Genomic DNA, 27,830 nt, shown 5'->3' with positions numbered 1-27,830 from the left:
TGTAAGTGAGAAAAATTACTGAAATGCTGTTTATCATAATAGAATTGAGGAGGTGCATGACCTAGGTGTATGGATTTAAAAGTCTACAATTTCAAGTGGATCATTTTTCTTCTTGTTTATATATATATATATATATATATTTTCTAGAAGGTTGCTGGGCTCTGTTTCCAAATTTAAGGATAAAAAGTCAGTCTATGACCTTCTCCATTTTTTTCCTTAATGTCTTTTTCATATTTCATGGCTGTTGAGAGTTTGGATTTTCTATGTTAATGCAGAACATATCAGAAGTTCAGCAGATCACTGGAACTGATAGTTCCTTTTTAGAGCTGTTGGTACTCCATACCTCCCACAGTGAGTGGTTCTCGGCTCACTGGGCCTTTCTCTCCATCTGCATGCTGCTTTTGTTAAAGTCCCTACACCATAGACTGTGTCCTCAGCTATTCCATATTAACTGTTTTGTTGTTGGTGTGGATTTAACAATGCTTATTGCCATAACCTGTCTAGGCTCAGCTTTTCTTGTTCATGCAGCTATCCTCTGAGTGGAAGAACAACAAATTTAGACCAGAAATACTTCTAAAGCTGTGGGTTAACCATAAAACAGGAATGTATTTCCCTCCTGAGAAGTGTTGCTTTTTGGCAGCTGGATTTTTAAAATAGTTGCATGTGAACGTTTATTTTTATGCATGCTTATTAGTGCAAATTGCTGTGTAACAGGGGTTCCATAGTAACCTGCTTTAAAATGTTAGTTAATAAATACACTGTAGTCCCTTCATGCTGAGTTAATCTGGGTGGCAGCTTCTGACTGCCTGCTCCTGCCAACAGACTTTGACACTGTGTGCATACACAAAGTATCTCCTGTTTACTTTTCACTGCCTGGAAGACATTCCTGGTTTAGCTTTCAGGCATATTAGTGCATATATTTCTAGTTCATAACACATCTTTCATGTCCTAATAATGACACTTGAAGATTACTTATTCCTTGTTCTTTTTATTTCCCCCCTAAATAAACCCTGCTAGTATATGGCACAGCAGTGTCCCTAATTCCTGCATAATGCTGAGAATGAACAGCCCATCTCTCAAGGTGTTTGAGGTGTCGTCATCCAAGTATTCGACTGGAAAATAATTAAGCGGTAATTTCTTGCTCTGGAATTCATCTTGTACAAACATAACAGTTCCTCCTCCAAGAGATGATCCTCTTAAATGCTGATCAAACCACTTCTTTGCAAAAAGTCACTTAAAGAAACTTCTAGGGGCATGTGTGTTTGGGTAGAGTGAACCCTTCTGAACTCCAAGAGTGATTGTTTTATTTTTACTCCCCGGCATGCAAGTGAGTCTTTTACCAACCATAGGCACCAAAACCAGGCAGCATGTCGTAGGTCCTGTTCTCTCTGCAGTTTTTCCATTTAAACAGCTACAGTCAATATGCTTATTCTCCAGCAAAGCTGAGTTGCTCTGTGAATCGGTAGGTGGCAAGAGGATGGTCAGAGTTGTTAGGAACTCTTCCTCCAATTCCATGTGTATCATCTCTGCAATGTACCTCATGAGCTCAGGTAGTGAGAATCAAGGCCACTCCTAAACTGGTTCAAGGTGCACTGTGCTGCATAGCCATAACCCAGTGGTCTGGTCCTAATGGCCTCTTCTAAAGAATTTCTTCTGAAAGTAAGAAGATTCTAAGCTCTGAGGCAGGGGTGTGTTTCCCTTAATGTAAGCTACTATTTCAGCTACCTATTTAAGTCCACGCAACTCTATTATAAGGAGCAGCTCTCTGGCATGTCTATTTTCTCTCCACTTCTTGAATCTAGAGGCCTATGTGATTCTAACAGTACCGTTTCTAACTTTGTCTTTGATTTATAGCAGTGAAATACATTTCAAGGAAAGTGCATCTGTAGTAGTAGTTTTATGTATATCGGGATGGTACTCCTGAAGCAAGTGAGAGTCCAGCCTGACCCGAGAAAGTGGGGGAAGGGATTTAATCAAAGGGAGGTCCTGAAGAGACCTTCCTGGTAAAAATAAGACTTAAGATCTGGATTTGTTGACTTTGTATGATCTGAGGGAGGAGCAGTGTCATTCAATGCTTTGCTAAGGTATTTTAAAGCAGTGGTTCTCAACCAGGGGTCCATGGCACCCTGGGGGGGGCTGTAAGCAGGTTTTGGGGGTCCTCCAAGTGGGTCCAGCATTAGACTTGCTGGGGCCTAAGGCAGAAAGCCAAAGCCCCACCCTACATGGGGCTGAAGCCCAGGGCCCTGAGCCCCGCCACCTGGGGCTGAAGCCAAAGCCTGATCAACTTAGCTTCATCGGGGCCCTGTGCTGTGGGGCCCCAGGCAACTGCCCTGCTTGCTACCCCCTAACACTGGCCCTGGCTTTTATATGCAGAAAACCAGTTGTGGCACAGGTGGGCTGTGGAGTTTTTATATCATGTTGCGGGAGCCCTGAAAGAATAAGGTTGAGAACCCCTGTTCTAAAGGAGATTCCCTTCCCCTGTTATCCTAAATCAGGAAACTAATAGGAGCATATATCTCCTACTGCTACGAGAGAGAGAGAAGGGTGAACCTCTGACTAGAAAGGTGCCGTTGTTAGCGACTATTGCTAGGTGGAAATTAAAACAAGCCAGCACAGACCTAATTGTGCTGAATGTTTTTAAAAGGCAGATGCTGTAGCTTTGAAAACAGAAGTCTGATTAACTCTCCGTTCTGCTTCCTTTTGCAGACTCTGTTTAGTTCTCAGCAAGGTTCAGGATTTCCTAGTTGAAGGGTGGACAAGTTTGCTCAAAGAAAACTTGGCTCCTTTTTTCCTGTGTGTAACTGCCTAATATTCAGACTCTCACCCAGTTTGAACAAGGACATTCAGCCTGTGTGGCTGTGCTCCTCCTCTAGCCAGGATAAGGCTCACCTTCAACAGCTTGAGTAGAGTAATGTTCTGAGGTAGCATGGTGGGGTGAGGAGGCAGGGAACTGGATTGCAATCTTTGATTAGCTATTTCAATCTCATTGCTCATATCTTCTACTTACTTGAAGTAACCCCTACAGTCGTTCATTCTCCCCCCAAATTAAAGCTTGCTAATTTGATACATTTGCATTTTTAGTTTTGTTTCTTCAATATACCTGCTCTCAATCTGGGTGAAAAGTTAATCAGAATCTAAAAATGCTCTTCTTCTGTTTCTAGCTTTCTTTAACGTTTGGTTTAAATTTGGCCCATTTGCTTAGATTTAGATGGCTTCCATTGCTACAGCTTTGGAGCAGTTAATATAATCACAAATAGCGACGTATCTATTATGAACTTCAGAGTTCTTGAAAGAGACAGCTGTGCTCATGCGTATTGGGTCTGACCAACAGCACAGCTCTATCTGTTATGTCCTACAGCTCCCCCTGCTACTTCAGTCTTGGAGTAGATAAATTGACCACTTACATTATTGGCCACATCAATTGACCACTTTGGCAATTAGCCACAGCAAGGTACACATTCCTAGGATATTCGTGAATGTGTTGAGTCACAAATGTGGAATGAACTCACAGGAACAAAGGACCATCACAAACCTCGCCAGCTTTCACTCCAAGCATAGGAGCACTTCTTTGACCGGCCTTCTGATATAAATGCAGAGCAGCATGTTCATTAAAAACACTTCACTAAACACACAGTTCTTCACCTGGGAAGAGGTTGAGGGAGATACCAAACATGAGATGTTAGTCGTGCCATTTAATGAACTGCTGGATGGCACTCAGTTACTGTGGTGGTGAGGTTGCTAAATGAACCTGGATAGAATAGAATAGGCATGTAGATGTAGGTAAAGTGCCTTTAACCCCTGCAAAGTGCAGCAGTATAGCAGTGCACACCCTGGCATGGCTCATTTCCACTGGCTGTTTTTTAAAATCTAGAGACCATTTCAACCATTAAAATGTAATTTTTAAAATCTACTTTTCTGTGAGCTCCAATGTCTGTCTTGAGGTAGACATGTTAATGAATGTTCTTGATGGACTCTATGGACCTTTCTTTTCTTTTTCTGAAAATCACCTCTTTTCCTTGATGGAAGAGGGAGTGATGAGGTGTGGCGTCAGGAGCCCCTGAATTACAGAAAATCCTGGTTGATGCTTCACTAAGGGTAGTCTACACTACGAAATTAGGTCAAATTTATAGAAGTCGGTTTTTTAGAAATCGGTTTTATATATTTGAGTGTGTGTGTCCCCACAGAAAATGCTCTAAGTGCATTAAGTGCATTAACTCAGCGGAGTGCTTCCACAGTACCGAGGCAAGCGTCGACTTCCGGAGTGTTGCACTGTGGGTAGCTATCCCACAGTCTCCGCTGCCCATTGGAATTCTGGGTTGAGATTCCAGTGCCTGATTGGGCTAAAACATTGTTGCGCGTGGTTCTGGGTACATATTGTCAGGCCCCTGTTCCCTCCCTCCCTCCGTGAAAGCAGCAGCAGACAATCGTTTCGCGCCTTTTTTCTTGAGTTACCTGTGCAGACGCCATACCACGGCAAGCATGGAGCCTGCTCAGGTAACCATCACCATATGTCTCCTGGGTGCTGGCAGATGCGGTACTGCATTGCTACACAGCAGCAGCAATCCATTGCCTTGTGGCAGCAGATGGTACAATAGGACTGGTAGCCATCATCGTCATGTCCGAGGTGCTCCTGGCCACGTTGGCCAGGAGCGCCTGGGCAGACATGGGTGCAGGGACTACATTAGAAGTGACTTGACCAGATCATTCTCTTTAGTCCTGCAGTCAGTCCTATTGAACCATCTTATGGTGAGCAGGCAGGCGATACGGATTGCTAGCAGTCCTATTGTACCATCTTCTGCCGAGCAGCCATGAGATGTGGATGGCTTGCAATCCTTCTGCACTGTCTGCTCCCAGCCAAAGATGTAAAAGATAGATGGAGTGGATCAAAACAAGAAATAGACCAGATTTGTTTTGTACTCATTTGCTTCCCCCCCTCCCCCGTCTAGGGGACTCATTCCTCTAGGTCACACTGCAGTCACTCACAGAGAAGGTGCAGCAAGATAATCTAGCAATGTATCAATCAGAGGCCAGACCAACCTGCTTGTTCCAATAAGAACAATTACTTAGGTGCACCATTCCTTATTGGAACCCTCCGTGAAGTCCTGCCTGAAATACTCATTGATGTAAAGCCACCCCCTTTGTTGATTTTAATTCCCTGTAAGCCAACCCTGTAAGCCATGTTGTCAGTCGCGCCTCCCTCCATCAGAGCAACGGCAGACAATCGTTCCGCGCCTTTTTTCTGTGCGGACGCCGTACCAAGGCAAGCATGGAGGCCGCTCAGCTCACTTTGGCAATTAGGAGCACATTAAACACCACACGCATTATCCAGCAGTATATGCAGCACCAGAACCTGGCAGAGCGATACCGGGCGAAGAGGCGACGTCAGCGTGGTCACATGAGTGATCAGGACATGGACACAGATTTCTCTGAAAGCATGGGCCCTGCCAATGCATGCATCATGGTGCTAATGGGGCAGGTTCATGCTGTGGAATGCTGATTCTGGGCTCGGGAAACAAGCACAGACTGGTGGGACCACATAGTGTTGCAGGTCTGGGACGATTCCTAGTGGCTGCGAAACTTTTGCATGCATAAGGGCACTTTCATGGAACTTTGTGACTTGCTTTCCCCTGCCCTGAAGCGCATGAATACCAAGATGAGAGCAGCCCTCACAGTTGAGAAGCGAGTGGCGATAGCCCTGTGGAAGCTTGCAACGCCAGACAGCTACCGGTCAGTCGGGAATCAATTTGGAGTGGGCAAATCTACTGTGAGGGCTGCTGTGATACAAGTAGCCCATGCAATCAAAGATCTGCTGATATCAAGGGTAGTGACCCTGGGAAATGTGCAGCTCATAGTGGATGACTTTGCTGCAATGGGATTGCCTAACTGTGGTGGGGCCATAAACGGAACCCATATCCCTGTCTTGGCACCGGAGCACCAAGCAGGCGAGTACATAAACCGCAAGGGGTGCTTTTCGATAGTGCTGCAAGCTCTGGTGGATCACAAGGGACGTTTCACCAACATCAACGTGGGATGGCCGGGAAAGGTACTTGACGCTCGCATCTTCAGGAACTCTGGTCTGTTTCAAAAGCTGCAGGAAGGGACTTTATTCCCAGACCAGAAAATAACTGTTGGGGATGTTGAAATGCCTATATGTATCCTTGGGGACCCAGCCTACCCAGTAATGCCATGGCTCATGAAGCCGTATACAGGCAGCCTGGACAGTAGTCAGGAGCTGTTCAACTACAGGCTGAGCAAGTGCAGAATGGTGGTAGAATGTGCATTTGGATGTTTAAAGGCGCGCTGGCGCAGTTTACTGACTCGCTTAGACCTCAGCGAAACCAATATTCCCACTGTTATTACTGCTTGCTGTGCGCTCCACAATATCTGTGAGAGTAAGGGGGAGACGTTTATGGCGGGGTGGGAGGTTGAGGCAAATCGCCTGGCTGCTGGTTACGCGCAGCCAGACACCAGGGCGGTTAGAAGAGCACAGGAGGGTGCGGTACGCATCAGAGAAGCTTTGAAAACAAGTTTCATGACTGGCCAGGCTACGGTGTGAAAGTTCTGTTTGTTTCTCCTTGATGAAACCCCCCGCCCCTTGGTTCACTCTACTTCCCTGTAAGCTAACCACCCTCCCCTCCTCCCTTCGATCACTGCTTGCAGAGGCAATAAAGACATTGTTGCTTCACATTCATGCATTCTTTATTCATTCATCACACAAATAGGGGGATGACTACCAAGGTAGCCCAGGAGGGTTGATGGAGGAGGGAAGGAAAATGCCACACAGCACTTTAAAAGTTTACAACTTGATTGAATGCCAGCCTTCTGTTTTTTGGACAATCCTCTGTGGTGGAGTGGCTGGTTGGCCGGTGGCCCCCTCACCGCGTTCTTGGGCGTCTGGGTGTGGAGGCTATGGAACTTGGGGAGGAGGGCGGTTGGTTACACAGGGGCTGTAGTGGCAGTCTGTGCTCCAGCTGCCCTTGCTGCAGCTCAGCCATACACTGGAGCATACTGGTTTGATCCTCCAGCAGCCTCAGCATTGAATCCTGCCTCCTCTCATCACGCTGCCGCCACCTTTCAGCTTCAGCCCTGTCTTCAGCCCACTACTTACTCTCTTCAGCCTGCCACCTCTCCTCCCGGTCATTTTGTGCTTTCCTGCACTCTCACATTATTTGCCTCCACGCATTCGTCTGTGCTCTGTCAGTGTGGGAGGACAGCATGAGCTCAGAGAACATTTCATCACGAGTGCGTTTTTTTTTCTTTCTAATCTTCACTAGCCTCTGGGAAGGAGAAGATCCTGTGATCATTGAAACACATGCAGCTGGTGGAGAAAAAAAAAGGGACAGCGGTATTTAAAAAGACACATTTTATAAAACAGTGGCTACACTCTTTCAGGGTAAACTTTGCTGTTAACATTACATACATAGCACATGTGCTTTCGTTACAAGGTCGCATTTTGCCTCCCCCCACCGCGTGGCTACCCCCTCAACCCTCCCCCCCCCCCTCCCCGTGGCTAACAGCGGGGAACATTTCTGTTCAGCCACAGACAAACAGCCCAGCAGGAACGGGCACCTCTGAGTGTCCCCTGAAGAAAAGCACCCTATTTCAACCAGGTGACCATGAATGATATCTCACTCTCCTGAGGATAACACAGAGAGATAAAGAACGGACGTTGTTTGAACGCCAGCAAACATAGACTGCAATGCTTTGTTGTACAATGATTCCCGAGTACGTGTTACTGGCCTGGAGTGGTAAAGCGTCCTACCATGGAGGACGCAATAAGGCTGCCCTCCCCAGAAACCTTTTGCAAAGGCTTTGGGAGTACATCCAAGAGAGCCGCAAATGCCAGGGCAAATTAATCCTTTCACATGCTTGCTTTTAAACCATGTATAGTATTTTAAAAGGTACACTCACCGGAGGTCCCTTCTCCACCTGCCGGGTCCAGGAGGCAGCCTTGGGTGGGTTCGGGGGGTACTGGCTCCAGGTCCAGGGTGAGAAACAGTTCCTGGCTGTCAGGAAAACCGGTTTCTCCGTTTGCTTGCTGTGAGCTATCTACAACCTCATCATCATCATCATCATCTTCGTCCCCAAAACCTGCTTCCGTGTTGCCTCCATCTCCATTGAAGGAGTCAAACAACACGGCTGGGGTAGTGGTGGCTGAACCCCCTAAAATGGCATGCAGCTCATCATAGAAGCGGCATGTTTGGGGCTCTGACCCGGAGCGGCCGTTCGCCTCTCTGGTTTTCTGGTAGGCTTGCCTCAGCTCCTTAAGTTTCACACGGCACTGCTTCGGATCCCTGTTATGGCCTCTGTCCTTCATGCCCTGGGAGATTTTGACAAAGGTTTTGGCATTTCCAAAACTGGAACAGAGTTCTGATAGCACGGATTCCTCTCCCCATACAGCGATCAGATCCCGTACCTCCCATTCAGTCCATGCTGGAGCTCTTTTGCAATTCTGGGACTCCATCATGGTCACCTCTGCTGATGAGCTCTGCATGGTCACCTCTGCTGATGAGTTCTGCATGGTCACCTGCAGCTTGCCACGCTGGCCAAACAGGAAATGAGATTCAAATGTTCGTGGTTCTTTTCCTGTCTACCTAGCCAGTGCATCTGAGTTGAGAGTGCTGTCCAGAGCGGTCACAATGGAGCACTCTGGGATAGCTCCCGGAGGCCAATACCGTCAAATTGTGTCCACAGTACCCCAAATTCGACCCCGCAAGGCCGATTTAAGCGCTAATCCACTTGTCAGGGGTGGAGTAAGGAAATCGATTTTAAGAGCCCTTTAAGTCGAAATGAAGGGCTTCATCGTGTGGACGGATGCAGGTTTACATCAATTTAACGCTGCTAAATTCGACCTAAAGTCCTAGTGTAGACCAGGGCTAAGTGGGAAGTGCCCTTGTGAAAAACTGACCTTGTGATATGTGGGCTGCTGGATAGCTCAATTCTGACTCTTAAGGGAGTCTGCTTGTCACAAAGGGCAGCATAGCCAGGAAAATGAGTGTCTCACAGAGCAAGGACTCCACAGCAGATTGCTTCCTCTGACTCCTGAAGGGGAGAGGATGCTATTTAAAGCAAGAATATGGCTTTTAAATGACATGTCCTTTTAACTCAGTCGGGTCTGTGAGTATGGACAGATGAAGCTGAACCACAGGGACTTCCAGTTTCATGTACATACTGTGAGAGTTTCAGCCTTGCACCATAGAGATCTAGTGACATCGCCATTTGTCAAGCTGTTAACTGCTGCTTTCTCTCAGCGATGGCAACCTCTATAGTCTGCCTGTCTGCTTCTCCCCCAAACACCAGTGTGCCTTTTCCCATACTGCTCTGTTTAGGAAACCTTCCATGTCAAAATTTCTAAAGGTGCCAGCCCTGTAATCCTTTCAAACCTCCCTCTGTCATGATGCCTACAAGGGCATGAGTCTGGCCTTGATTAGATAAGGAATGAACTGAAACTTCTGTTTTGTTAAACTCTGATCATTTTGTTACTTCATCCTCCCTTGCCCTGGCTGTACAAACAAGTAACAGTGTAATCCTTGGTTGGGTCTCTAGGTGCTACCATAATGCCAGTAATGTCCAGAAAGGCCTTGCTGGCCAATCTGTGTCCAGAGTGGTACTCTGATGCACCTCAGTACTGAACTACAACTCCCTCTCAGCAGTTTGTGTTGTGCTCGTACGCAACTTGTGATACTGCACCCTGGCCTCAACTACTGGTTTAGATGAGGGAGAAATATGGTGTCAAAACAGTGCTGTTAAACATCCCAAACCTGAGGCATAGTAGAAATTAACTAAAGAAAAAGGTGGAAACATGCACTCGAAACAATGTACAAACAAACCTAGGAGAGATGCAGCAAAGCAGAAATCAGATAGGAGCACTATGAACAGAGATCACATTCTGCAGCCTGGGTTTCTTACCTGGAAATCTTATCACTTCATGTGCCAATCCTAGGCTCATCAGGAGGATGAGAGCCCTGCCCTTCCCCTCCACCATAAATGAATGAGATGCAAGCCACATCACCTGATATGCATGTGCAGGTAACTAACTCCCTTCCCTCAACTACCCACCCCAGCCCAACAAACAGTGGCTCCAAAGCCAGTAAGTAGCAGGAGGTATGGTACTCTCTCTAAGTCATCCCAGCTCCTGGAGGTTTACATATGGCCTTATACGAACTTACCACAAGATTGCCTCCCGAGCCAGAAGGGATGAGGAGCCTCTGCCCATTCATCACTAAGGACCCTGATTCAAGACTCTTGTGTGGGGCTTAAGATACTGGCTGAAGGCACACATCTTCAGACCATTTCCTATATTGCCAGAGAGTACTTTGTTCTACTTCCATTGTTTGATGGGGGAAAGTTTCTCTTGTACCCGTGTTGGTAAAGTTGTCTCAACATATAATTCCCTGCTATATTTCTGTGCCTGTGTTTATGCCTTATTGAGGATATGTATGGCCAGGGTAACTCTGTGAGCTACTGCTATTAATTTCCTTCTGTTCTGGGAGAGATTTGTGCCTTGTGGGCATTCTCCATGATGAAATGGTGACACTGGACAAGCTGTGCAAAGTCCACTTGATCACCAGACTTCTCCACTGTGGTGTAATCAGTTTCTTCTGGAAACATTTTCCAGTGCTCCTTCCCATCTTCTAAAAGAACTAACTATATCTGGAAAGTCAACTTAGACTACAAATCCCATGTCAAAATCTGACCTCTTTGGAATAGGTTCCCCATCGGTTCGCAGGCACATCTCCTTGTGAATATAACAGCCATTGTTTTCTGTCCATTTTCTTTCTCCTTCCCTTTTCCCTCTCTTGTTTTCTGGGGATTTTTTTCTGGTTTTGTCACTCCCCTTCTCCCGTTCTCTTTTGCTCTTATTTTGTGGCACCCCCTCCCTGTTCTGTTCTTGGCAGAAGGCTACATGCTGTTTGGATTTGAGATGTTCACTGTTAGCTGTAAGAGGCCAGGTCACAGACGGTATGTTGCAGTTTAGCTGAGTTCCATAGAACAACTTGGGCCAATAGACTTCCTGCCTCAGTCTGTAGTTCTGTACACGAGCTGCTCCTGTGTGCTCTTTCAAAAGGACAAATTATACAAAACCAAGACCAGAGAATGGAATGGCGCCAGAAACGAGTTTGGATTCATCTTCACTGTACTTTACTAGGTACTTTCCTAAGTGAAATCTGTTCTCTAAGGTGTCTGTATCTGGCTCAGAGTGATCAGGTGCTCAGAATGTTTATCCTTCCCAAAAGCATTTTGTACCATGGAAAATTATTTCTGCAGCAGAGCACGTTTTGACAAAGCATAATTAAAGAGTAATTCATTTTAGCCCACTATTAGCCAAGCCATAGATTAGGGTGAAGATCTTTTGCTTAACTTTGTGTTAATTGACTGACTTAACATGCAGTTATACTCTCAAGTATCAGTGATTTATGCTATGTTCCCAGAAGCAACTAAACATTATTTTTCTCCATTTAAAACAAAAATGAATTGTTGGGGCAAGTTCTTCTCTCAGATACAGGTACCCAACTCAGAAGGAGGTGATGGGAGTCATATGGCTATTTCAGAATGCTATAGCATTTAATGTATGTGCTAACCTGTAACCTTTGTAAGTAGTGCAGAACTAAGCTGAGCTCTCTGATTATAGTTATACATCGGGCCTTTCTTCCTAGAAAAGTAAAAACTTGCAGGTAGGCTGGCCAGGATACCTGGGAGCACAAGACCCTATGTAACTAAATGATTATTGGCACACTGAGGAGATCACGCTTAATCTGTCATGAAGAGAGCAGCCACCTACCCTGTTAAGCTATATCTGTCATTTTGTGCCAGGGAATATCAGAGCTTCCAACAGCCATTGTTTGACTTCTTCCCCTTCCGTTACTAGAGACCAAGAGGGTTAAAACTCCAAGCTTGTCTGGAGTATGGAACTTAATGTAGGCTGTAGCTCATCTCAACAGCATCAGATCTTAACCCCCTGCTGCAGCAGCAATTAAAGCTTGAGTTACTGCTCAGTGTGCTGCCTTTAGGTCTATTCATTTTTCATCTTCAGTGGGTTTTAGTGCACTCACTTATGTCTAAGTATCTACATAGTGATTCTGTGGCTGTCCGGGGTAATATTGGAGCACCTTACAATCATTAATGGATTTTATCCTTAAAACATCTAGCAGCCAAAGGCATAATGTGATTCAAGGGCTAGACACTGAAGCTAAACCAATTCAGGGTAAGAATAAGTGTGCTACTGGCCACACCACTCCCAACTGCAGACATGTTTCTGTTAGCAGTAGGTAGCTGCCAAGCTTGCCTCTTTCAGAGACATCTGCACCCCGATCAGCATGATGCTTGGTAGTAATTCCATTTTAAGCTCTCTGCGGCAGGAAGTGTCTTTCTGTGGTTTGCACAGTGCCTAGGACAATGAAGCCTCTATCCCTAACTGGTATGTCTGCAATATAAATAAAAACTAGGGTGGGGGAGCAAGCACGAGAGGAGACAGAGAAGATCATCGCCAGCAGCATGAAGCAACATACACATCAGAGAGAGAGAGAGAGAAGGAATAAGCAAGAAACAAGAAGATGAGGGAAGGGAGTGGAGAACAGACAGAAAAGGATGAGAGGCTCCTGTTGGGGTGGGGGAGAGTGGGCAGAGGATGTAATATCTAGGTTCTCGGCCTTTCTGTATATGAGTCAACAGTGTGCCCTTGTTGCCAAGAAGGCTAATGGCATTTTGGGCTGTATAAGTAGGGGCATTGCCAGCAGATCGAGGGACATGATCATTCCCCTCTATTCGACATTGGTGAGGCCTCATCTGGAATACTGTGTCCAGTTTTGGGCCCCGCACTACAATTGGAAAGAGTCCAGCGGAGGGCAACAAAAATTATTAGGGGCTGGAGCACATGACTTATGAGGAGAGGCTGAGGGAACTGGGATTATTTAGTCTGCAGAAGAGAAGAATGAGGGGGGATTTGATAGCTGCTTTCAACTACCTGAAAGGGCGTTTCAAAGAGGATGGATCTAGGCTGTTCTCGGTGGTACCAGATGACAGAACAAGGAGTAATGGTCTCAAGTTGCTGTGGGGGAGGTTTAGGTTGGATGTTAGGAAAAACTTTTTCACTAGGAGGGTGGTGAAGCACGGGAATGGGTTACCTAGGGAGGTGGTGGAATCTCCTTCCTTAGAGGTTTTCAAGGTCAGGCTTGGCAAAGCCCTGGCTGGGATGATTTAGTTGGGGATTGGTCCTGCTTTGAGCAGGGGGTTGGACAGGATGACCTCTTGATGTCCCTTCCAACCTTGATATTCTATGATTCTATGAAATGGACAGGAGAAAAGGTGATAACAGCATGGGGTGGGGGGTATTCCCAGTTGTTTGTGTCCCAGGGAGACTCCAGTTAAGACCATTAGGAATCACTGCTATAAAGTGTATTGGGATAAAAGGCGTTCCATTCATATAAGCTAATATGACCTCCTTCAGCCCCGGAGAGGTGGAGGAGGAAGGGTGGCATTGCTTCCCCAGACTGTTCTATGCCAGTAACTTCATAAAGGGGAAAATCTGAGTGGAGGTCTGCTCTGCACAGAAAAAACTGTGGCACCGGGTCAATTGAGTCAGGCTTCTGGGACACAGGCTGTGGCACTAAAAGTAGCAGTGTAGATGTTAAGTCTTGTGCTAGCTCCTGAGCTCTGAGACCCTGCCCTCTGTCCCACCAGTGTCAGACCCGGGCTCTGAGACTCGGTGCCATAGGTCTCTTAATGCAGTGTAGATGTACCCTTAGAGTCTCCACAATGTTTTTAAAATTCAAACACTCCTGGCCACTTGATCCCTTTCAGAAGTACTTTGAGTCCTAGGGGAAGACTCCTGAGGTGCATGTCTTTATCGGCTCCATATTGCCACTTCTCGAGGAAACTGCAAATAGTTCATTCAAGTTTTGGGAGGAAAACCCCCACAAGACTAGTAATACATGCAACTTTTAACTTACCCAGGGCATTGCCCAGGGAAGTAGCGTCTCCCCAGACTCTCTTCTGCCAATAAATCCGTAATGAGAGTGTTAACTTTTTCTGGACACTAGAGTAAAATATCCTCTTCAGTCAATTCTTCTGGCATGAGCCTTCTCCTTTCACCCCATACTGGAGTGCATACTGGAGAGCATAACCCCCTAGGGCTTGAGCATGGGGAAGCAAGTTTCTTACAGCTGTGTCGTCCAAAACCAAACTGTACAATAATATCCATCTGTTTATCTCACAACAGAATCCAAGAGTATTTCAAACCAGACCTCTTGATTCTGTGAATTGTGAATCACAGCATACTCAATAGATGGCTTTCAAAGAGGTCTTCCCCTGCTCCTCCAGCTTCAGGCAACAGCAGTCTGAGCTGTTAACCCCGATCTTTTGTTTCCGGACTGTTTTTTTTCAGGTGCACAGTGAGTTCATTTGTCCTCTTTGAACTAGTGCTGGTTCTCGTGCATTTTCAACTGCACCTTTGTCATTCACCTTCACTTTTCATAAATAAAGTTTTGCTTAATTGTCCATATGCTATGGGAATCTGAAAACTCAAGCCTTAGACATCAGTTGACCTCAGTCTCAGCTCTCTGCTCAGGACTTCATCTCAGCATTCCTCACCTACATCAGTATTAGTCACATTTCATATCAGAACAAGAAAGTATTCTACCATCTTTGTCTGAGATTTCACATATGGCCAACACCCTCACTGCTTCAGATATGTGCAGTCAGTCCACTACTACCTCCACAGAACCAACATAAGTTCAGAAAGTCCAGAGCCTTGTTTGTTTTTCCTCATTGAAGAGAGAGAGGATGGAAACCATATAACTTGAGCAAATCAAATACAAATTAGTCTCAGGTCTATACATTTTGAAGCCCTATGGTGTATGTGACACTCATGAAAGGAATACCAAGTGTCCTGCCCAAGTAGCACTGGTGTGTGTGTGTGTGTTTTGTGGTGATAATAATACAGCTAACGGGTGTTTCATTGGCTGACTTGTCATGTAGTCTACTGCTGTGTGCTTGTCTAAATCAGTGGTTCTCAACCAGGGGTACACCTAGGTCTTCCAGGGAGTACATCAGCTCATCTAAATATTTGCCTAGTTTTACAACAGGCTACATAACAAGCACTAACAAAGTCAGTACAAACTAAAAGTTCATACAGCCAATGACTTGTTCATACTATTGTATATACTATACGCTGAAATGGAAGTACACCATTTATATTCCAATTGATTTATTTTATAATTATATGATAAAAATGAAAAAGTAAGCCATTTTTCAGTAATGTGTGGTGTGGCACATCTGTATTTTGATTTCTGATTTTGTAAGCAAGTAGTTTTTAAGTGAAATGTAACTTGAGGTTATGCAAGACAAATCAGACTCCTGAAAGGGGTACAGTAGGCTGGAAAGGTTAAGAGCCACTGGTCTAAATGAATGCTTAGTTCAGGGCAAGCTGGGATGTAAATGAAGGCCACGCTCACATATGGCATGCTGAGTGTCCAAGTGGCCCCAGCTGCTGTGCACTAGAAGCTCCTTAGTGCACTTTGATCTACACCACTTTGAAAGAGAGTAGATTAAAGTGCACTAGGGAACTTCTAGTGCCCAGCAGTAGTGTCCACATGGGCACTTAGTATGCTGTACACTAATGCAGTGTAAATTTACAGCCAGTTGGCCACAAATTATGTTCCTGTAGACAAGCCCTGAGAGCATTGAGAAGTATTTGAATTAGTCTCTCCAGTTTAGAGAACGTTCCATCTCTATTGTTCAGATAGCTGAATTAAGCTTCCTATTAAAGCGCTATATTTATAAGCGGATGCCAAGCACAACAGTCTCTCACCATTAATTTGAGCTAGTTCTACTTTGTGAGAGGTACTGATTGCACTTGGGGCAGAAAGAGCATGTGACCCGGCAAAGAGTCTACTCTTTGTGCTGTATTAGTCTTTAGATGTAGCTTGTATCTCTCTTCCCAAAAGTTACGCTTTGTGAACTCCACTGTCCAGTATATTAATTTCTGCAAAGGTATATGAAAAGCACTGAGAGAGGTCAGTTTTTCTGTATGTTCCCTGATTGTTTAGATGGAGTGTGTACCAATAGTGTTCCATTCTTCTCTCCAACCAGTCCTTCTCTTTTTCCTTACTGATGCTTTTTTTACTTTTGTTTAACACACTGGTTTAATAGTTCCCACGGTTAGATAGATGCATTGGCCACATATTGCATAGAGAAGACCTTTGTTTTTATGGGAACATATCATTTACCATTATGGAGCAAGCCATTGTTTCTTCTGTTTTAGTGGCTAATACTTGACGTTTCAGGAGTAGCTAAGGGTTTGTCTACACTGGCACTTTGTTGGCAAAACTTTTGTTGCTCAGGGGTGTTAAAAAAAACCCAAACTCCCCCCCCCCCCCCCAAAGACAAAAGTTTTACAGACAAAAAGCACCAGTGTGAACAGCACTTTGTTGGCAGGAGCACTCTCCTGCTGACAAAGCTGCTGCCACTCAGAGGGGGTGGAAGTTTTTTGTCAGCAGTAGAGCTCTCAACAAACAGCAGCTACACTGTGTGCCTTTTAGCAGCATGGCTGTAACAGCACAGCTGTGTCGCTAAAAGCCTCATAGTGTAGCCAGAGCCTACGAAACTTTCCTGCTAAGTAATGATAGCTGAAAGCAATGGCTTTGACCTGTTTGACTAGTTTAGTACTTTTTGTCTCCGTTTGGAAGAAGAGAACATTATAACAACTTCTGATTTACTAGGGCATGTTTTCAGGCAAAACTCACACTTTTGCAAAGTAGGTGTGAAAACTTTTGAGCACATTTCTTTCTGCATTATTGGGTGTGTTTTGAAACCAGCTCCTGGTATAATAAACGTGGTTTCTCATCAGACATCTTGTAGTTTGGGCTCCTGGGCTCAAAAGCCCTATGTCCTGTGGAGGCTGGATTTGTGTGTCTGACCCCACTGCAGACAAGCTGTAGCGTCTGTGTCCTGACAGGCCTAGTTAAAAGTACGTTACAGTTCCATTCATTAGTTTATAAATTCCTTTGTCAAAATATTTAAACAGAACCCACACTGAAGTAGCTCAGATGTTTTCTGAAAATTTATTTCTCCATTTGCTGGGTTGAATTAATCCTCTCCAACACTTACTGCTCTCAAGCGTGCAATGTGTTTGGTAAAATGAACTTTTAACCAACCTAAATGTTCTTTAAATGCCTTGCTTTTTTCAGTGAACTAACCCCACTAACTAATATATTTTCATTGCTTTGCCTGGGCTCACCTTTATCTTTCCTTCCATCTCTTGCTGTCATGCTTCTGAATGCCTGAGCAGACAGCATCATCAGACCGCCGAGGAGAGTGGGAGATCCAACCAAGCCGGCAGACAAATACCTCGTACCTGACATCTCACTTGGCTGCAGACCGGCATGGGGGATCAGTACAGGTATTACCTCTTCCTGACCTGCACAGCTTTGCCATTAGAATCTGCTTAAAATTCCTGAAGTCTCATTGAATCTCAGCTACAATATTCCTGTGATCAGGAGAGCTGTGTGCACTCAGAAGCAACTGTGCTTTTTGGGTGCTCTTCACAAGCAGACAAGCCCTGTCCTGCAGTAGCTTAATGCTTAAACTACAGTCTCATGACACCCAAGAGGACCAATGACTGGTCAACTCCGCTTACTGCTACAGTCCCTGCAATATCTTTCAACCAGGAATTATTTAAAATAAGATACATGGAGCTATCTACCAAAACTTGATTGTCAGATAAACTGTTAATCACAGTTTAGTGTATATGAAGAAATTCTATTCCTGTTTACACTCATAACTAGTGGAGAGAATACGGAATGGGATTGTGTACTGACTATACAACTCTCCAAAATGATGTAATTAAGCTATAAAACATAATTAGGTATATAACTGACAATTGACATAAAACGAAGTGGGTTGTTGCATACAAACACAAAAGTGCTAGGAAAAGTTACTGCTCTTCTTCAGTTTTTATATGTAGACTGTATCTGAGCAGATGGTTGAATGCATCCGATATGAGATATATCCAGGGGCATCACTGGGTTGACTGTAGAATGGCTAGTGGGAGGAAGATGTACAGTTACTTTTCCCTTCAGACTGATGAGAGAAGCTCATTTAAATACTGTCACTAAATGGCATCACAGCCAGTGATGCTACGTTGAGGTTCTATTGACTTTATTTCTCCAGCTCCCCAATGTGTTACCTCATAATTGTTTGTTTGTATTTGAGAAGCAGCCTAAGGTCCCAGTCAGGGTCGGGGCCCATTTGTGCTAAGTGTCGTACAAATGTAAAGTGTAAGCTCTTTGGGGCAGGAGCTGTGGCTGCTTAAGAGCTAGGATGCAACAAGCGACGTAATAAACTGTGGTAATGAAGATGGAATGAGTAACAGTAGTAAACACTATAAAGGTTAACATTATGCACAACTCCGTAGTTCCGAATCAGTGGAAAAGAATTTTCTTTTTCATAAATCAGCTATCTCTTACTGCCTTCCAGCCTAGCTAAGATTAGCTTTATTACACTAGTGACAGGGAGGAATCAGTGCAAAATGCATTTAATGCAGCCTCCTCCTGGCCTCTATATCTAAAACGAAGGAACACAAGCCATTAAAGCATAAGGAGAGCCGTGTACCATCAATGCTCGTTTTAGTGGTGAACTGAATTCCTTCGTGGTTTTTAGCCATGGCTGTTAGGTGACAGCTGCTTGGCATGTTCAGTTCTGGTTTCTGTAACACAAGCTGTGGCTTGGCCATATGAACTGGATGTATAGAAGTGAATGTGAGGAGATTTCTTCCATGGTGTGTGCCAGAACTGGAGGGAGTGAGAGAGGTCTGAGCCTTTGAGGAATTGAGCCTTGTTACTTTTTGAAAATTCTTCAGAAGCGTTATACACATCGCACAGTGAACTAGTTTGTTCTTAATTCATGCTGATATAGGGAGGGTGTTTTACAAAAATGCTATTTGAATATTCAGTCATAAAGGATTGGTATGCTGGTTTGTGGAACTGCGTGCTGTTCTTCTCCCTCCTACCTTCTAGGTAGGGTACTATGGGTAGCACAGAGTAAACACTTGTCAAATGCCAAATACAGTTCTTCTACACACATGGCTATGATTGTGCCATACAGAATCCTTTGCATCCTCCTTCAGGAGGTATTTTAAAGGTGTTGCTTCTCACCAGCCAAAATAGCTCATAGGGTCTCTCACTGGCTGAAGAATGATTCTGAAGTGAAGTTATTTCCTAGAGCTCTCAGAATGCTGTAGAATCCCAATTGAAAGTGCAAACTACAGACTCTATTGAGAGAGTAATACCACCAGTTAATTAATCATTGCTTACGGAAGTCTCCTCCTGGGTAGGATGGTATTATTCTCCACATGCAGGTCTCAGCCAGACTGGCCATGACGTGACTCTTACGCTATATGGCATGCTTGTAAGTCCCCTTTCTAGGTGTGCACTAAGAGATCTATAAACTTTCAAGCTTCCCAAGAACTTCTGTGTGGAAAGACTGCTTGCAGCTTTAATACCAGTTCTTGCTGAGGTATAAATCTTTGCTGCTGATGCTTGTATTTTATAGTCCAGCATTTTAGTGCATCTTTTCACTTAGAGAATTCTCTGGGCACCTGAGAAATTGAAAGCTGGGATGAGGAATTAGTGTCTGCAGGATATATGTGGCTCTGTTCTACATTGACTCAGCATTTGTCTAAACAAGGAAAATGTATAGACATACATTATACCACTACAGCTATACCAGTGGTATATCCTGGGTGGACACTCCTATTTCAGAGTAAAAGTGCTGTTTTCAGAGTAAAAGTGCCAGTTTAGCTTGTCTGTCTGAAAGTGATATAAGCTAAACTGAAAAAAGGCACTTTTACTCTGAAATAGGAGTGTCCACAGGAAGCATTATACTAGTATAGCTATACTGATATAATCGTACCAATATAGTTATGCCAGTAAATTTCCCTGTGTAGCCAACCCCTTAGTCACTGCAGCCTCTTAATCTCTGCAGAGACTTCCTCCATCATGTGGCCAACCCTTAAATCTCTACCTGATTTCGATTAAATCTCAGGACAAACTTCCCAACTGTAAGAACAGTAGGACAATGGAACAGACTGCCTTGGGAAGTTGTGGAAGCTGCTTCGCTGGAGATTTTCAAAAGAAGGCTGGATAGCCATGTGTCTTGGATGGTTTAGACTCTGTAAATCCTGCATCTTTCCCGGGATTAGACTAGATGACCCCTGCGGTCCCTTCTAGCCCTGTGATTCTACATTACCTGTTAGTGGAAATCAGAGCTGCTCCGCTGTGCCCATAAACATCATCTACTCTCATTCCTGTATCATGGCCACCTAAAGAGTTCCTCAACTGATGCCTGGTGATCTCTGGGTCTTCTAGGGGGTCAGTTTTTGAACAGCAGCTGTTTTTCCTGGAAGGAATTTGCCATGTGTGACAAAGTAAATTGTTACTGGGTAAAAAACAAAGAGAAAACCCAAGCCCATTGAGAAGTTAGGCTTAATGAAAAGCATCTGCAGAAAGTGTAACTGCCCTAGGCCTGGTCTATGCTATAAAATTAGGTTGACATAAGCTACCTCGCATTGACCTAGTTGACACTTAAATTTGTCTCACACCAGGCTTCCCTTTCCATCGACATAGTAACACCACCTCTCTAAGCAGTGTTGAGCCATGGTTGATGTATTGAAGTTGAAGTAGCTTGAATGTAGATGCTACATAATCTGTGTCAACCGTAAGAGTCCTCTAGAAGTTGTTCCACAATGTCTGGCACTGATCACTCTGGGCACAGTTGTGAACTTCACTGCCCAGGAGTCACGGAGACCAGAAGGCCCCCCATCCTTTAAAGCCCTGCAGATTTTTAAAATGCCTTTTCCTGATTGTCCAGCTTGGTGAGCACACCTAGCAGCTCTCCACTGTTGTGTGCAACTGCCCAGCTGACCATGATGGTTACGTGCTCCAGACGTGCTCTGGCTTGAAGTAAACAGGACATATTGGATCTCCTGGGTCTGTGAGGAGAAGAGACTGTGCAAGCGCAGCTACAGACCAGCTGTAGAAACGTGGACATCTCAGAGTAGATTGCACAAGGGGTGCAGGAGAAGGAGTATAACAGGGATCAGCAGCAGTGCCATGTGAAAGCAAAGGAGCAGCGGCAGGCATACCAGAAGGTCACGGAGGCCTTTGATCCAGAGCTAAGCCACAGACCTGCCACATTTACAAAGAACATAATGCCATACTTGACAGAAACCCCACTGCCACCCCACATGCCACCATGGATACTTCTGAGGAGCCTGAGTCTCAGGCCCCTGACGTGAACAGTGAAGACGAGGAGGAGGAGGATGGGGGACATGCGACTGAGGGGTCTAGTTATGCCATGACCCAAGACCTGTTTCTGACTCCACTGCACTCCAGCCAGTCCTGGCAGTCAAGCAGGGGCAAGCTTGATGAAGGGGAAGGAAAAGTGTGTAAATTTATTTCCCATTACTCTGCTGGAACCCCCAACTTAGCAGGACACAGTTATCGACTTTTCATTAATTTACTGGTACTAGAAGAGGCAGCAGTACAATTAAGCCAGGTAACATTATCTGCTTTTCATTCCCCTGTACAGTTAGGCAGAGGGCCATGAAGAGCAGTTTATGTACCTAGGGATGTCTCTTGAATCCTCCTAAGAGATTTCAATGAAACTTTCATGCAGGTCCTTTGCAATCCTCTCCAGCAGTTTTCTGGGGATGGCAGCCTTATTTCTTCCTCCACAGTAGGACGGTTTCCCTCACCAGTCAACAATAACTTCAGCAGACACCATTGCAGTACACAGGCTAGCAGCACACAGGCCAGGGTGGCTTCAGGACGCCAGCAGCAGCTGTGTTCTCTGTGCCTGCTACCCTCAGGATCCCCTGTGGAAAAAGTGCCAATATTCAGTGCCAATATCTTGTTACTCATCATTTCATGCAACTGAGCAATTCCTTCCTCATTTCCCTCACCCCTGGCAGGCTATAGTCATCACAGCAGGATCTGTGCATGGAGCTGTGCACAAGCACTCCGAAGCAGAGGTGTCGATAAGCATGTCTTGTTTAAAACTTCAGGCATGCACAGGAAGGGAGATCTGTATCTTAACTTTCGCTTTTTGTTGTGACTTTGGTACCTCTATGTTTTATCTGTAGCTGCTGCCATTGCAGCCTTCAAGGGATCCCCTCCACACTCTCAGAATGCCTGAGTCAGATAAGGAGGAGAAAGAAGAGGACTCGGATGACATGTTCAGCAAGATCCTGCAAGTCAGTGCTGCATCAGGCTGCCAGCAGAGGACCTGGAGGATGAATATTGCAGATAGCCTGGAGAAGGAAAGAGCTGAGAGGAGAAAGGCCCCAGAGTCAGAGGAAGTTGCACCAGTTTATAATGGGGCTTCTGCTGCAAACACAGATAATACAGGCTCCTGTGAATCTACAGTTTCAGTAGTCCCAGGCTTGCCTCCCTTTGCAGTCCATGGAGAACTCCAATATAGTATCTCCCTATGCCCCCCCCCCCCCAATATTTCACATGGCATCAGAGACCCTACCCCTACTATGGCACACCAAGGGACAGTAAAGGTGACAAAGCTTCACATACGCTGATCTGTGAGAGCCACGGATGATGCGTGCGTAACCAAAATGGACATGAATGTTCCTTTCCTTTTGTTAAATTCTGTTACATTAAAATCCTACTAAATTTATTAATTTGCTTTTAACGTGCACAGAAGTTTTGAAGTGTGTTTGTTACTCAATAAAACTCTCTTGTTTGGAAAATAATTCATCTTTATTAGTTCCCAACATATGTTGCAGAATGACTGGTGGTATCAAAGGCATCCACTTACTTTACTGTGACACAATTCACAGGATCAGTGACAGAGTGTAATAATCATAAATGTACAGCAAGTATCACAGAGGTACTTTGTCAGTGTTCTATTCATAGGTGTGCACCAAGCACTACACAATTCCTAAGAGGCCCCAAACTTCAGGCCTAGGTAGAGCACAGTCCACCACAACTGTGACTTGCCATTAAAGTGCTCTTTCAAAGCCTCCCTGAGCCATGTAGCTGCACACTGAGCTGTTATGATAGCCCTTGCATTGGGCTGTTCAAATTCAGCAGACAGCTGCTCCACCTCCACCCCAGTGGCAACTTTTCCCCTTTGCCTCACAGATATTGTGCAGGACACAAGAGGCAGATATAGCCATTGGGATATTTTTCTCACTAAGATCCAGTCTTTTGAGTAAACCATGCCATCCCCCTTTGTCTACCAAAAGTGCATTCAACTGTCATTTGGCACCTGCCGAGCCAATAGTTGAATCTTTCCTTCGTGCTGTCCAAATGGCTGGTGTACAGCTTCATGAGCCAAGAGAGTAAGAGGTAGGTTGGATCCCACAGGATCACTGCTGGCATTTCAACATTGCCAATGGTAATCTGCTCGTCAGGAAAGAAAGTCCCTACTTGTAGCTTTCTGAACAGTCCTGTGTTCCTAAAGATGTGAGTGTCTTGCACTTTCCCTGATGTTGGTAAAAGGTTCCCGGGGATCCAACAGCCCTTTCTGTTGATGTACTCTGTGGGAAGGCGGTCAGGTGCCAAAATAGAGAGATGTGTACACATCCCTGCTGCAGTTTGGGAACCCCTTTGCTGCAAATTCATCCACTATATCCTGCACATTGCTGAGAGTCACAGTCTTGCGTAACAGGAGATGATTAATTTGCATGAAAATGGCCCCCACAGTGGCTTTTCCAACTCCAAAATGATTTCCCACTGACCGGTAGCAATCCAGCATTGCAGGTTTCCATCGTGCCATCACCACTCGCTTCTCCATTGTCCGTGCAGCTCTCATTTTGGTGTCTCTGCACTGGAGGGCTGGGGCGGGCTTGGCACACTGATCCTTGCACATCTGAGAGTTCTGCAGCTGTCATCCCAAGCCTCCGTTACATGTGATTCCACCAGCCAGTGCCCAGTTCTTGGGCCCAGAAGTGACAATCCACTGTTTGCAACTGCTCCTTGAGCACCACCAACAATCTTGAATTGGTTCTCATTATGTCCCACCGCAATCTGACCTCCAGGAAATCACCCTGTTTCCCATGGCTCTTCTTGCGACTCTGCAAATACTGAAGGATCAGTGTGTCTTGTGCTTGCAACACTCATGGCAAGAGTACAGAGCTGTGCAGGCTGCATGCTTCTCTCACAGATGGCAGACAGTGATGAGTCACATGTGGGTTTGTGGGATTTTCAAAATAGGTGCAAAAATTATGGGATAGAGATGACATTTTGGGGTGGAGAAAGTTGCATGATGGGAACTTGACCCCTTGCTCCCAGTCACCCCTGCACAATTCATTTCTGGACCACCATGCATTGCCAAAACTTCCAAACAGACAGTGCACTGGAAGGTGGCGAGTTGCACAGCAGGATGGTGCATCGCATGGTACACTGCACTGTGCTTTGACATAAGCACTCCTGGCAAATACACGCTGTGACAACACAAGGTGCCAAGTATGCACCTGCACAAGCAATATGCTAACTTACTACCTGTGGTGGCTTTGTGTCAATGTCACTTGCATCAGCAAAAGTTTGTAGTGTAGACATGCCCCTAGGAATTACAACTAGGGGATGGCCCTGCTGGCTTCAATTAACTACTAACCCTTAGCAAAACCTTCCAAGGCACGGGGGGGCTGAGGCCCTACATAAATCAGCTCATTCCAGAGTAGCAGCAGAAGAGGCAACACCAGAGAAGGCGTAAATAGCACCAGGGTCAGCATCTGCGGAGAAGCAACACTTGGGAAAGGCACTGAATTTGGAAGTGTTTAGGCACAGGTTGGGTGGGGCCTGCCACCCTCCACCCCACTTAATGTCTCTGGTGATCAGGTCATCCCAGCCCAACAGGAAGTACCTGGTAACACCATGAGTCCTGACATCTGACAGCAGCGTAGGCCACACTACTTCCCAGACTTGGTTATCACCATTACACCCTCAATCTCTAACTCTTCCTAAATGTGGGATAATAGCAAGTGGTAAGCATGGTACTTTGTCTTTGCCTTCTGACAAGGTAATAGGAGTGGGAGCAATCATACATCATTCACCACTTGGCCAGGATGTGTAGTCACTTCAAGAATCTGCAGTTATAGAGGTTTTCAGTAGTACTCAAGAGTCCTTGGTGCTTTCCAGATGAGTGTGGAGGGTCAACCAGTGTAGCTACAGTCTGGTCTTCAGTGAACCTGTTCCATAATCATTGTCATCATAGTTGCAGCTGCTGTAGTATGGTGACTGAGTTTCTCAGAACCTCCTCCTTGTTCTCCTGGCTACAGTATCTCGGACTCTTAAGAGCTGGAGAACTGGGTGCTTTAAAACCACCAATGGTGAGAATGGTTGAGCAGCATATGATGTGAATTATATGGAGGGAAATGGAAATTAGGGTTCAAGTACACACCTTGCCACAAGAAAATTATTTTAAGCAAAAGAATTCACTTCTCTGAGGAAAATGAAGTAGAGTATGTTCCCAAATCAGTTCCTCTGCCATCAGCAGCAGTGACAAGGGCAGAGGAGATGCTGACACTCAGGCTCCTGGTGTACCATATTCAGACGGTGCCTTTATCAGTTTGGTATCCAAGTCCTAAGGAATCCATTTTGCCTCCACAAGATAACTTGCTACCTAGTGTCAAAACACTTAGACCTATTTTGTATTGACCTCTTCAGCTGTTTCTTAGCTGCTGGGAGTCAAAAGCTTGGGACTCAGAAGTTGGTGACTTTAGAAAAATCTGCTGTAAAAGTGTTTGGGGGAGAAATATTCAGCAGAAATGTCCCACGTAACCAGATATTACAAGGGCAGAAGTAGGAGTCATGGGATGAAACGAGGAAAAATTTAGTTTGAATATGAGACACATTGTGGTGCAGCCTCCCAAAGGAAGCAATGGAAGTCCCATCATTTGATCCATTAAAAACGAGCACTGTGGAGAACGTATTGTAGAGAACAGGCCTACTTTGGCACTCAGTCACTGCTGTGGGAAGTCTCATTGAATCCTACAGACTTCTAGGAGGGTGTACCGTGGCCAGAAGGAAGGAGTAAACAGTCGAAAGTGCCTTGTATTCATGCTGTAGGTTTCACATGTTCTTCCTACAGTATCCATTGTCGGGACAGACCTACCACTCAATTGTGAGCTGTTGACTAACCCTGCCAAAAGACTTCATTACTAGCTGCTTTTGTTTTGTGTTTCAGGTGGTGAGTTCGACTAATGGAGAACTGAATGTTGACGACCCAACAGGGGCACACTCCAATGCACCAATCACAGCACAGGCTGAGGTGGAAGTGGTGGAAGAAGCTAAGTATGTTTGCGTTACAAATAGGCTGTTTATTGATGTGGTTTTAAATCCTCTGTATTTGAAAGGAGTGAGGATTTTACCTGTTTAGATATTTGATGCTTGTATCCATAACTTTTCCTTGAATATCGCTGCTTTTTGCATGGTACCTCAGTGTTGCTGCTGCCTCTTTTCTCTATGATGCCTGGAGAATGTAACTTTTGGTCAGAGCATGCGTTGCAAACGAGGTAGTGGTAAACAACAACGTGAAAATCGAATGTGAGACTCCTGGTGCACCTTCCCTGATCTGGAGGTGTCTCCTCTGCTCCTGCTGCGTGCACACAAACAGCTCAGCCCCGGGACAGTGAAGGAATTGTCAATCTAGCAACATTGTATTCCTACCTGTGAGAGCTAGAGGCCATGTAGGCAGAGTGGTCTGAAAATAGCCCTTGCAGGGCTTTTGCCATGAATCTTCCCTAGTCCAGTCCGGTAGGTGCTGAAGGAGGCTGAAACTGTAAATAGCCCTTCTGCCTGTGAGGCTAGTAAATCTCCCTTCGAGCTGCCAGCGTGGGGTAGCAGGATGTTCCCTCCATAGCTTGTCAGAAAATGGGGTGGGGTTGGGGGAGGGATTGCTGTCTTGGCCATTGTGCTTCTCTTGCATGTGTGCTGCCCTCCGGCACCACTGCGTGGCACTTTGCATGATCTTTGTTAAACAGGAGCTAGGACGTGGAGCCTGCTGTCCACTTGAGCGGCAGCCAAGTGCCTGCCCCCTCCTCTGAACCAGGAAGGGCTTTGAACCCCACTGAGTCACTGGAAGGGGGTTGAAGGCTCAGTCATGGCATGACAAAACTGACTTCCCCCACAGAGGGCTGAATGGCTCAGAGGCTGCCTTTGAACTGGCTCATGTGCCGAGAATTGCTCCATGATCTGGGCCAGAGCTGGGGGGCGGGACGGGGGAATGGACATGCAGGGTCACGTGCTCCCTAGATTTGCTGCTTGGCGTGTTCTGAGCAAGCTTATATGGACGGAGCATGCTCAGTAACACTGCCCTCACTCTGCCTCCCACTATTGGCAGGCACAGGTCATCTCTGATCTGGGCCACAATGTGGCTCAGTGGAATTCTTATCGCTCGGCAGGCATTGTGTTTCTTGGCCTTTTTGGGGGGGGGGGCTTTTGCAGGAAATGGATTGAAGGAGGATAAGAAACTGCCAGGCCTGGGTCATAAAGGCTTGAGGTGCAAAGCGTCTGTTGAGCTGGCTCCAACGCTAAGCACCAGTCTCACCCCTGCTATCCCTGAGAGTGAGTGGCTCTTTGTCATCGTCCATTCCTTTGACCCTTGGAAATCACTTCCACAGTGCCCATGTCACCATTGACCCATGTGGGTAGTGAGCTACAATAATCATCTTGCAGTGAGGAGCCCTAGTAACATCTTTCTGTTCCCTTCCCAGCCAGGGGATGCAAGAGCTGAAGGGCTGTGTGCCTCCTGTAAGCTAGGCAGCTACAAAAGGGCAGCTTGCGGCATTGGCCACTGCCCAGTATGGACAGTGCAGCCAA

The 27,830-nt window shown here is 45.6% G+C and overlaps 1 protein-coding gene across 10 annotated transcripts in view; it reads left to right on the top strand.

Annotated features, from left to right (window-relative positions):
• Positions 1 to 27,830, top strand: part of CSNK1G1 (casein kinase 1 gamma 1) — a 267,816-nt gene that overhangs the window by 228,287 nt on the left and 11,699 nt on the right. For 2 of the 10 annotated variants that reach the window (XR_007358830.2, XR_012670195.1), the window contains exons 11-13: positions 276 to 351; positions 17,288 to 17,398; positions 26,197 to 26,303. Coding sequence is in view for 8 of the 10 variants with exons in the window: in XM_048866985.2 (XP_048722942.1) it covers positions 17,288 to 17,398; positions 22,139 to 22,585 (558 nt within the window). In the remaining 2 variants the exon portion in view is untranslated. Of the gene's footprint in view, positions 1 to 275; positions 352 to 17,287; positions 17,399 to 22,138; positions 22,679 to 26,196; positions 26,304 to 27,830 lie in introns of those variants that run through there. The other 8 variants (XM_048866983.2, XM_048866981.2, XM_048866985.2 and 5 more) reach the window with 4 other exon arrangements.

Source organism: Caretta caretta, chromosome 10, assembly GCF_965140235.1.
Source record: "Caretta caretta isolate rCarCar2 chromosome 10, rCarCar1.hap1, whole genome shotgun sequence".
In the NCBI taxonomy this organism is placed as follows: domain Eukaryota; kingdom Metazoa; phylum Chordata; order Testudines; family Cheloniidae; genus Caretta; species Caretta caretta.
This window is presented reverse-complemented; position numbering and strand designations above follow the sequence as displayed.